The following is an 11,579-nucleotide window of genomic DNA, read 5'->3' on the forward strand; positions in this document are numbered from 1 at the left end:
ATTGTGGATCGCCAAGTGACCGAGTTTGTGAAGGTTCGGAAGTCACCTGAAGACTTACCACAAGTGATTGGGCGAGGTCTGTGTGACCTTAGCTCAAGGGGAATACGGTGAGGACTAAGTGTCCTGGACTGCGTGTTCAGGACTGGGTCTCCGAACTGTGTGTCCTCAGGTTTAAATACCTAGCCGCCCTAACCAGACGTACAACTGAGACAGCAGTTGGAACTGGTCTACCAAATCATTGTCTTCATCAAGCCAACTAGTTCTATTTCCTCAACTCTTTTATTTCCTCATAACTGTGTTGTGCACTTGTTCATATCTGTGTTTGAAGACTTTGACTGAAGACTTTCTCAATTTCCTCAGTTCAATTTCTTCAGTCTGTTTGTCTTCATCCTGTGTTATCCTGTGTTTACGCTTTCTGTACTCTATGCTTCTCTTCATTTCATCATGATGGCCATGCTTGTGTTCTGCTATGCATACTTTTGAGTACTTATTCCGCTGCAAGTAGTTCTTCTCTAAGGAATTTCCTCACTGGCAAATTCCTCAGTGAAGAATTCATAAAAATAGCCTATTCACCCCCCCTCTAGTCGATATAACGCACTTTCATGCTAAGACCGCAAAGGTGGAAAATTGTTACTTGCTGGATTCCACGAAGAGCCCAGGAAAAGACTGGTCCCTCCTGAAGGACCTTCTCGATGATTGTATTTTTTATTGAAATACTACAGGAGGCCACACGGTTGAGAAACACTACAAAGGAAGTGGAAAGAAAATGATTGCCTTCAAATGGAACACTATCTTGTATGCAATAACTGCCGACTAGTCTGGCCTGTGGCTTCTACACCTGCATTCACATGGAAGAATTCATACGGTTCACGAAAATGTTAAATCAGCATGATAAAATCCTCAAATGGGGTCAAGAAGCACAAAAAAATCAACCTGAAGCTGGCTTAGTGCTCGAAGAACTACAAGTCAAGCTAGCGGCTATCATAAACAAGGAGGTCTGCTTCACGTCTGGCCTATTCTATTATAACTCTGAAGAAGATGTTTCCAACCAACAAAAGAGCCTTACCTAGCGCATTGCAATGGGCAAAACCGAAACTGTGACTAAACATATTTGGCGTCATGCACAATCTAGTTGATGAGCATGTATTTTGTGTAACTCGTTTATTCTTAATGTACTTCTCGTTCTTTATTTCCAGTGATTACCACTAGTTATTCCTGATTTGCTCGCATTTAATTGATAATTTCCCCTATTTGCATCAGCTAAGCGTTTTTTATTCTAGCCTGGTGCATCAATAAGTGGCGGGCACAAACAAGAGCCCGCCGCTCGTACTTCGCATGATACTGGCTGGCGCGGATACTCACCCGCCATAGGTACGGCTGCATGCCACTGCTATGAGATCGTCAACACCGGCGGGCAGGTTGCCCTGCTCGCCACTGTTAGGGACCTACCAGTGGCGGGCAGGTGCCCGCCACTGATGCCCCCTTAGCAGGGGCAGGAGGTCAGTGGCGGGTGGCCCTGAGAGCCTGGCCCGCCACTACTAGAATTTTTGCACCCGCCACTGCTGGGCATTCCTGCAGTAGTGTCTTTGCTGCCCACGCCAAGATGGAGGTGTACGAAACATGGACGTCGGCTGACGCAAACATGACGTGGCGTGCCTGCCATGCGAGGTAGCGGGCGCGGGAGGCGGCGGCAGCCCTTGTGGCGGTGGACGTTGGCGAGGCGGAGTCACATTCTCCGGGCCCCCGTATGGTGCACCAATCCGGGCGCCTCAACCGCGTCATGGTGGATGTCGCCGGCTCGTCCGAGGATGGATCCATCATTGATCTGACATCCATCAGCATCGTCAGGGTTCCGGGCTCCGACGAGGAAGAGTAGGGCATAGGAGATGGTGACGCCTTGAGTCCCGTGAGCCGCTCGTGTCCCATGTCCTACTCTACCTCACCGGTGATCGGACCAACAGTCTGACGGGCGCAGCCGGCCGCCGGACATGGACACGGCGGAGTCGGACGAGCTTCGCTTAAAGATTGATCATGTAATAGTATATATTTGAGATTTCTAATTTAAGGTATTCAGTTATGGAATCAATTATTTAAGGCATGGCCGGTCACTTTCAGCGGACGCGTCCGCAGGTGTTTGAGGGATCAGATTTGCCAAATCCAATTGTATATGCACTAAACATTTAGACCAAAAAAGTCTTATATTTTAAGATAGAGGGAGTAGCTTTTAGTGTGTGCCGGCTTGCTCTACACGTACAGCCCAAAGTCGGTTTGCACAAGTCTTATGCTCCCACAGTTCGCAGGAGTGGCGGATGGTTATTTACGCCACTGCTAATCCTTGAAAAATTGAAACAAATAGAACGCGGGTCACCTGAATATAGCTGTGGCAGGCGCTTTTCACTGCCCACCATTGCCTTGGCCAGGCAACAGTGGCGGGCATGTAGAAGGCGACCGCCACTACCGTGTTTCGCCCATGAAGAAATTCGGAAGAGTGTAAGAGTGGCGGGTGCTTATTTGCGCCCGCCACTGTGGTGTAAGAACCAGTGACGGTCAAGTAACAATACCCGTCACTGATACTTTTCTAAAATAGCTGTGGAAGGTTCCAGGCAGAGCCCGCCACTCATTAGAGGTTACTTATAAGCCTTTTTCCAGTAGTGTGAAGCCATCTATAATTCAGGGGGAATGGTGCTTTCTCAGCGCAGGTATGCTAATGACCTTCTTCATCGCGCACATATGGAGGATTGAAAGAAGGTTTCTACTTCCATGTCATTAAGTTGGCATCACATCTTGGTACTCCACTCACTCTTGATGATGCCTTCAACTACTGGAGTATGGTTCGAGGGTTGCAGTATGTCACGCCCACTCATCCTGATATTTCGTTTGCCATAAATAAACAAGCTGCGTCAATATCTGTTCAAACCCACTGATGTGCATTGGGAGGCTGTTAAGGCATACTAAGGTATATCAAGGGTACTGTGACCACTGGACTTAACATTCGCTAGTCAAGCTCCACACTTTCGAGTGTCTTCACGGATGCTGACTAGGTGGGATTTGCCAATGACATACGCTCCACGGGCGGTTTTCTGGTCTTCTTTGGGCCTAACTTGGTTTCATGGAATGCTCGAAAACAACCGACAGTCTCACGATCTACCGAGGCAGAATACAAGGCTCTTGCAAATGGTGCTGCTGAAGCTACTTACGTGCAATCTTTGCTTAGGTAACTGGGAGTATCCCTACCAGCTCCACCGGTTTTATGGTGTGATAATTTGGGCGCCACCTACTTAAGTGCAAACCCGGCATTTCATGCAAGGACGAAGCATATTGAGGTGGACTTCCACTTCCTCGAAGAAAAGGTGGCACAAGGAGCATTGGTTGTTAGTTTTGTGTCTTCTAGTGATCAAGTGACATATGCCTTCACTAAACCTACTACTACTACAAAAGTCATGCTGGAGAAATTACGACGCAGCCTGTTGAGATTGTGTGGAGTGTTGACGTAAATATCTCCATTCTTAGGAATATGATCATTAGCATATCATATCTGATTGATTCTTTGTGATCTCATCTTGTTGTATAGTACAACTTGTAATTCTGTCTATGAAGAGAAGGCAATGCCCAAGAGGCAATTCACTGCTACTCGTATCTTCTTATTTCCAACTGAGACTAAATACGGATCATATTTAAAGAGTGCCCCTTTTTTTCACCTTTTCTGTCTGAACAGTACATTTACTCGTGTGCCTCAAATTCTTTCTGGGCCCTTCTATGTACACACACACCGACACACGGCAGCAGTATTCCATATTCTCAAAACAAATCCTCTCGCTGCTGCAGAGAATCCACTGTGCCTCCGAACATCAGCAGTCAGCAACACATCACAGATTGGTCAAACGGACCCATCCAAAGCACTCTCAATTAACATAGTTCTCACAGAACCAAGAAACCACCAATATAATCGTCTAATGATAAACAGGTAAGTTTCCTGATCAATGACTGCCTCGTTTGGAGAAAGGCCACATACCTTTCGCTCAGAGAGTTCAAGATCAACGTACCAGCAGCATGCAAGGCTAACATTTCTCACAGTGAATCCCGTAAAGAAAAGTTCAGTCAAATCAACCTTTTTCTTTGACGGGCAAGTCAAATCAACCTTAGCAACACATAATAATTTGTTCAAACTTGAACCATACAAATTACACTGATTAAAAGGAAGTTCTGGCAGAAGTAAGAAAACACTAAGATAACTTCTAATGATATAGATAAGCAGATAAGTTTCTTGTTGTACGTACGAGCCCGTCATTTGGATATAAGCCACACAGAGTTTTCCACTCTCCCAGAGTTCAAGATCATTGCAGCAGCAGCATGCAAGACATGCTTAACATTTCTAGCGGCGGACGATGTAGACCATCATACTCAGCTGCTCCTCATTATCCATCAGCTTGAAGAGACAGATGTCCCCCACCCGCAGGTGGTTGTCGCGGGCAAAAGACGTCCATCCATTGAGATAGGTCATCTGATTGCAAGTGTCTCCCATGCGATACTTACATTGCAGCTTGGTAGGCCATGATCTGCTCTTACCCTCCCGCTGAAGCACCAAACTGATTGAACTATTCTTTTCACGATGAAGGCCAGCAGCAAACTTCTGAACTAGATATGTGGCCGCATACTGAGAGCCAAAGTGCTGTTTAGAACACAGGGCAAATGTTAGACTGACACCGGTGCAGAGATACTTGGGAGATTTGTTGCAATTGAGGAACTGACAGAAAGGAAGAGAAAATGTTTTCCCTGAACTTACTAGCTTCGCAGAACATCGGCTGCCACGCTGACACACACTGCTTTTGCTCATGATGGCAACATAAAAGGGCGGTTTGAACTTAATCTCCTCAACTTTCTCCAGACATTTCAAGTTCTGTTCTGGTGATAGAGAAGCTCTTTCAGCCAAGATGAAGAGAGGCTCAGAAGCTCGCTCAGAATCCTCAGAGACTTCATGCTCTTCATGTTCCGAAGTGTGACACATGCATCCTAACAGTTGCAACATTTTAGTACCATTGATGGGTGGTTCCTCCTTCACACCGCCCATCTTGGCACTTGTACTTCCGCGATTTGTGCCAATGTCGGTTCTTCCACAAGGGGAATGATCACGGGTCGCATTGTGAATTAGATGTACGGTCACCAGGAATCTTCTCTGCTTAACATTTGTCATTGGTTGAAAGAGGAAGATATCACCCTCCCTCACATCATTGTCACAAGCAAAGGGGCCCCAATTAAGGCTGCGCCGACCTGGATTAGATATGCTGGATGGCCTGATATGCAATCTGCATTTCCAAGCCTTGTTTTTCCTAGGCAACTGGAGAATGATATTTGTATCTTCACATGGAAAGTATTTGAGAGCATATTCCTTAGATACCCCCTAATTGAAAAAGGGACATAATGTAATTATGATACTGTCAAGCTTGTTATATCTGAGAGCTAAAGCACCAAGGAGTAAGAAGTTAACACAGTAACAAAGGCTAAATTCTTCCATACACATTCCTTCAACTGATAACGTTGATTTAGTAATGCATATGCATTTTGTTGCAAACGTATCCTTCAGAAGTTTTGAGCTAAAACCAAAACACTAACTTCCGTAAACTGTATGATAAAGAAAATGGACGTATCTACAGACAATGAGCAGTTCATTTTTATTTTTATTTTGACGAAATGCTGACAGGGCAGCTTTTCATTTCATTAGGGTTGAAGGAATTACAAAGTGGAGAGAGATTAAAAGGTGGGGGGATAGAGAATATGGATGGTGAAACTAACGTACCAGAGTACCACGCCGGTCTATATTGCTCTTCTTTATCAGTACAATAAACACTGGAATTTTAGGTTGAATTTCAGCGATGAATTCATGTATTTTTGCCTTCTGTGCTACTGTAAGATCACATTTCCCTGATAAGAAATAATCCTTCGAGGGCATCTGAACATCATTCAACTGCACAGACTCATCTGCAGATGGATTCTCTTTTCAAGAGTAAGAGAATAAAGGGTAAGTGGATAACTGATTTAATTTAAGAAGAAATTTGAGCTGGAAATTCCTCATCAGTATAAGATACAGCAGGCGTCTTTTGCTGATTCACACTAACATGACTTAAACAGGCACGTACTGGCAACATCGCCATGCTGGTAGTGCCTGCGACACATGCTTCCATCGAACACCTTCACTGTTAGCACGGCTGGGCGGTCGTCATAGCTTAAGACGAGGAAGTGTCCGAGCCGCAGATCATGAGCGCGGGCGAACTGCTCCCAGCCGTGCCTCAGGTACATGTGGCAGTCGGCGTCGAAGACTACTTCGACGTCCCACAAGCGATGCTGGCACCCGGCCTCCCGCAGCTTCACTTCCCGGGGCTCACGGCCGTCGTGCACCGCTACGAACTTGTCAGGAAGCCTCTGCAAAGAGGATTAAACAGCTGGTGATAACAAAGTGTTGAACCAGTCACAGAAGATCAAAGCGCAGAAATGGAATACGAAGATGAAACAGGAAGTAAGAGATTGTGGGATCTGTACCAGTTTCTTCAAGAAATTAGGAAGTATGATCACGAAGAACTCGAAACATCCAAGACCTGACAGTTCTTCCATCCTATCAAAACCGCTGCCTAGCACGAATGCAGAATGTCCTTCCAAAGCTTCTCTTATGAAGGGAGCTCCATCGGACTAAAAGGTAAACAGACAGGCCAAGGCTAGTCATTTATGAAGTGAGTAACTCTTACAGTCTTACCTACTTGGTGATGTTTTCCAACATAACGTTTTGGATTTCACTATACAAATCAAATGTCAGACTTTTTTAGCATGGCAAATCAAACATTTTTATGGCAAATTATGTTGTCGCGAGGGTGGCAATTTCCTTTAGCAAGCAATTGGCAAATCTTGGCTTGCTAAAGGAAATTGTCATCCTCACGACAACATAACTTGCCATAAAAAAGGTCCTTGCGTACATATTACCGAATGTTTTTTTTTTCATAGACCCTTTTCATCATGTAAACTCCTCTTGCATTTTCATTGACATTGGGAATATAAGAAGGGTTTACTCCCAAGGCATTGCGAATACAAGAGCGGTCCATGTGAACCCCTCTAGACTTATTTTGTATATTATTCCAATGTCTTTGCGAATACCACGGAAATTCAGAGTGTGCACAGGGACCCCTCTGTATTCCTAATTAGTTCTAACAGTACCAGAACTTACCAAAGAAAAAAAACTTTACAGGATGGAGATATAGATCACGCCTAGCTAATAGCTTAAAGGAAATGTCTTGCCACTCCCCTACATACTACAGCATACGGTGGACCAGGAACTCATCTTCACTTGGCATTCCATGCTAACTAACCTGGTCAGGGCAGACGTTGCAAGTAGTCAGCTCAAGAATCCTCCTGAAAGAAATTCCAGAACCAGCCGCCAATAATCGGGAAACCAATATAGCATAACCTGCAGGAACAATAAAAGGAAATAAAAACAGATCTAGGACAACTCGAACTGAACATATTGAGAAGGTAACGGGGAGTAGTAGGTTAAAAATGACAAGCAACCTAGTGGAGAAGCATATGGCCTGTGGACATGGTACTGCCGGAGGAAGAAGGGGAGAGGAGATAGAGGGACGGACATGGCTTACATATCCAGGCGTCCAAAAGCATAACGGACGCCTTCTTGACTCTTCGCCTGAAAACCAAGCGACCACCACGCAGCAGCATCGCTGACTCTCTGCTTTCCAACATCGGACGACGAGGGCCCGCGTCGCCTGCCCCCCCAGTGCCCACTGTGTTTGCCTCGCGTCGCCTCCACCCCCTTCCGTCTCCGGTACACGATGGAGGCTCACCTTTATTTTCTCTCTTGATTTATCTGATGAGAAGACTGACGTTTTGTTTAGGGGTGGGAAGACCGACGTGGATTAGGATGTGATGGAAGAGGGGTTGATCTAGCTGGGTGGGCCTTGTGCAGAACGATGACCCAAATCATCCACATTTCACTGATCTGTCCCGCAGAAAATGTGGTCCAACCGGCCCCCTCAAGCAGGCGATACACGTTCGGCTGTCAGTCACACCTCAAACCCAGCCCATATCTAATGGTGAATATGGAAGACTTGGGGCGCCCGGACGCGTCCGCCACGTCAGGGCCGACAAATCGAACCCGTCCTAATCCATCCAAATTAACCTAGTCCATCAAAATCTATAGCCATCCACCATTTCTCGTGTCCGAGCCTTCACCGTTCTTCACCATTGTTCACCGACCGCACCGCTGCCCGCGTCTAGCTTCATATATGTCATCGCCGAGTACCCCGTCCTCCACTGCTAGCATGGATGATGCCTCGGCGCACTCAATGGTGGTCAGTTTCAAGGCAGAGAACGTCATCCGGAGGGAGCGGCGAGGGAAGTAGCACGAGCGGGAGGCTACAGATAAGGAGGTGGTCCACATCGACATGGACGCGTCTAGTCCGTTGCGGTCGATTGCACTGTCCGTGTCTGCCCCGCTACCGAGAACATGACATCTGCCTCGCTTGCGACCGAGTTTGTTCGTCGTCCAAATGGCCGAGGATTCCAGATGACTCGACGCAACATGATATGCTTGACATTTTGTATGATTCGTCGTAACTCCACCGGACGCGGACAACCCCGTGAATAGCCGAGTCTACCCACGTCCTATTCGACGAAATGGCAGAGCAGGACACGATAGATTTATTGCCTCATTTTTATTGATTTGTACTCCCTCCGTCTCAAAATTCTTGTCTTAGATTTATCTAAATACGGATGTATCAAGTCACGCTTTAGTATTAGATACATCCGTATCTAGGCAAATCTAAGACAAGAATTTTGGGACGGAGGGAGTATGTCCGTTCATACCCCATTGGATCAAATTAAGGATGCATATGCCATTCAATCAACTTATTGCATATGCCACTGGATATTTTTGTTGCATATGTTAATAGTTTATTTGTAATCATAGGACGCTATATATCATGACAGAGATGATCAATGACGGTCAAAAGCCTATGCATTATGACTTGGGGATACCAACTCTCCTATGTATGATGTTGGGAAAACATCGGCCACTATTAACAGAAAAAAGAAGTTACCAAGGCAAGCCATGAGGATGTTTTGTTGTGTCAAGCTTGGTTTGACACAAACATGGACCCTATATGTGGAACCAAGAAAAAGGGCAACAAGTATTGGGAAACGATCAACAAGCATTACCATGAACACAAGGTATGTGTGAAGTCGAGCCCTATCCATTCCACCTGTAGTGAGGCCTCCGTCCAACATAGATGGTAAATCCTCCAAGAGAGCGTTAACAAGTTCCGTGGCCACTATTCTTTGGTGGCTGATGGGAACCAATTTGGCATTGGAGTCAATAGTCTCGCCAGTTGATTTGCCTCATTTTTTCATCATTAGCATTACTAGCTTTGTTTGTTGCATTGCCATGAGTGATTCTTTTTTGCTAGATGGGGGTGGCGGCCACTTTTTTACCAACAAACTGAGGGGAACCCGTTAACTATGTGTCATTATTGGTTGAAATTGAACGGTGAGCCAAAGTGGTAACAACTCATCAATGACCTCAAGAACGAGAACAAGAAGTTGAAGAAAAACGATGACATAAGCTTCCAGCAATCCATTGGATTGGATGAAGAAGACTGGGAAGGTCAAGGGAAGGAGGGACAACCACTGTGCCAAAGAGAAACCACCAAGTGGCTCCAGGCTAAGAAGAAGGAGATCAACACGCGCGTGGATCATCGTCCAGTGCAGTTTGAACGAATCTTGACACATTGAGGCAGAATTTGCATGCCACGTAGGACGGGCTTGGTGTGTGGGTGTTGGAGAGTTTGCCCACATGCCCGCACCACACTGTTTGCCAGCTGCGCTGCGTGGGCGAACTAGTTTCTGCCCACACAGCCACCACCTAGTCCATGCGCGTGTGGGCAAACTGCTTTTCGCCCACACGACACTCCTACGTTGTGGATGGCAGCTGCAGTTACGTGAACGTGGCAACTAGGTAAACACACATGGCAACTGTGATTCTTTGCTAGACGGCAACTGCAGTTACGCGTACGTGGCAACCAGATAAACACACATGGCAACTGTGATTAACCATACCTGGCAACTATGGTTGGACCGTACCACACGTGGCAACTAGTTAAACACACATGACTACTACTGTTTGACCATATGTGGCAAATAGTTAATCACACACGACAACTACGGTTTGATTACACGCGGCAACTACCATAAATTAGACATGGCAACTATAGTTAACCAAAACAGATAGAGTTGCCATGCTTTTATAACTACACTTGCCATCCCGGATAACTACATCTGCCAACCAGGATTGCAACTAAATCATCATTCCGCGGGTACCTAATGTAGCTGCGCCAGGACGTGTGGGCATTTTTGCTTCGTGCCACACGCGCGGGTGGAGATGAGTAGTACTTGTTGGACGTGTGGCACGAAGTAGCCTCGCCCACACATGTGGGCAATTCTAATGTCCGCCCACACACAGCCCGTGTGGGCTGCCTCCTGCTCACACCACACACGGTGTGTGGGCGCATGTCGAATATACCACACGTGTGATGGATATCAGCGTCCTTCTTTTATTACCTATCTATGAAATGTCGTATTTTCTTTTGGCATGTGATGAATTGTTGAATTGTGGTTTTATCTTGCTTTGTTGAATTGGTAATGAATTTGTGCCATATGATGGACGTGCATAGGTTTAAAGATTTGTATATACCAGGAGTGTGGTTGTCCTGAGGACAAATGAGGAGTCGTTCAACGATGTCTGGGGGCGCGTCCATGGATGTTTAGGTGACGGATTTTGTCCGACTATAGATGCTCTAACTCTAGTAGATCCCAAAAGCACACAATATTTTAGAACTGCCATTTTAAAGTCTGCTTGCTAAACAAACCACTGTAGCAGACTCGTAAAAGGCACGTAGCCTTCAAAACATTTGGAATGCCCTTTAGAAACAACGCTTCAGCCTTAATTTTAAAAAAGAATCTTCATCCGCCCTTGTATATAGAGATTAGATGCAATAATTTAAAATATGTTGTATATTTATGTTCGCGTGACGGGATCACCCTGAATCGAGTTTTGTCATCGGGCAATCCACCTCCAACGCTCCGAATGGAGCTCCATCGTGGCATCGCCCGGAGAGGGATCTCGCGTCGAGAGGGGCGAGCTTGTCGATTGTTGTTGTGATAGCCTTGATGAGTCACTCGACAACCTTGTCGGCTTCATCGTAGAGAAGGTGGTCCTGTAGGACATAGAACTAGATAGATGGCAGTAGCAACGGATAGGCACGAATGCCGAAATGCAATAGTCACGGATGCCCTTCTGGCATGTAGAGTTGGATGTGGCCAGCCTCATTCCCAACAGACTCTTGTGAGATACTGTAGATCCGCGGCGAGGGTACTGCTGTCGTGGCGACCACAGTACCGTTGAGCCTCTTAGCCTCCTCGTGCCCCTCGTCCTGCTCCTCGAGGCAGCCTTGCTTGCGTTCGACGGGTCACAACTCCAGCAGCAAGTCATGAGATAGGGCCGGAGTAGCACGTCTGAGACCGGAAGGGCT

At 46.3% G+C, this 11,579-nt stretch overlaps 1 protein-coding gene across 1 annotated transcript; it reads right to left on the bottom strand.

The window, feature by feature from the left end:
* Positions 1-4,288: 4,288 nt before the first annotated feature.
* Positions 4,289-8,440, bottom strand: LOC123076571 (B3 domain-containing protein Os03g0620400-like). The gene is made up of 7 exons (XM_044498746.1): positions 8,251-8,440; positions 7,353-7,450; positions 6,535-6,681; positions 6,135-6,417; positions 5,795-5,991; positions 4,784-5,398; positions 4,289-4,669 (listed from the first exon to the last, which is right to left on the bottom strand). Exons 1-7 carry the CDS (start codon positions 8,438-8,440, stop codon positions 4,373-4,375), a joined length of 1,827 nt encoding a protein of 608 aa, XP_044354681.1. The 3' UTR covers positions 4,289-4,372.
* Positions 8,441-11,579: the final 3,139 nt, after the last annotated feature.

This window comes from Triticum aestivum, chromosome 3D (assembly GCF_018294505.1).
Source record: "Triticum aestivum cultivar Chinese Spring chromosome 3D, IWGSC CS RefSeq v2.1, whole genome shotgun sequence".
NCBI lineage: Eukaryota > Viridiplantae > Streptophyta > Magnoliopsida > Poales > Poaceae > Triticum > Triticum aestivum.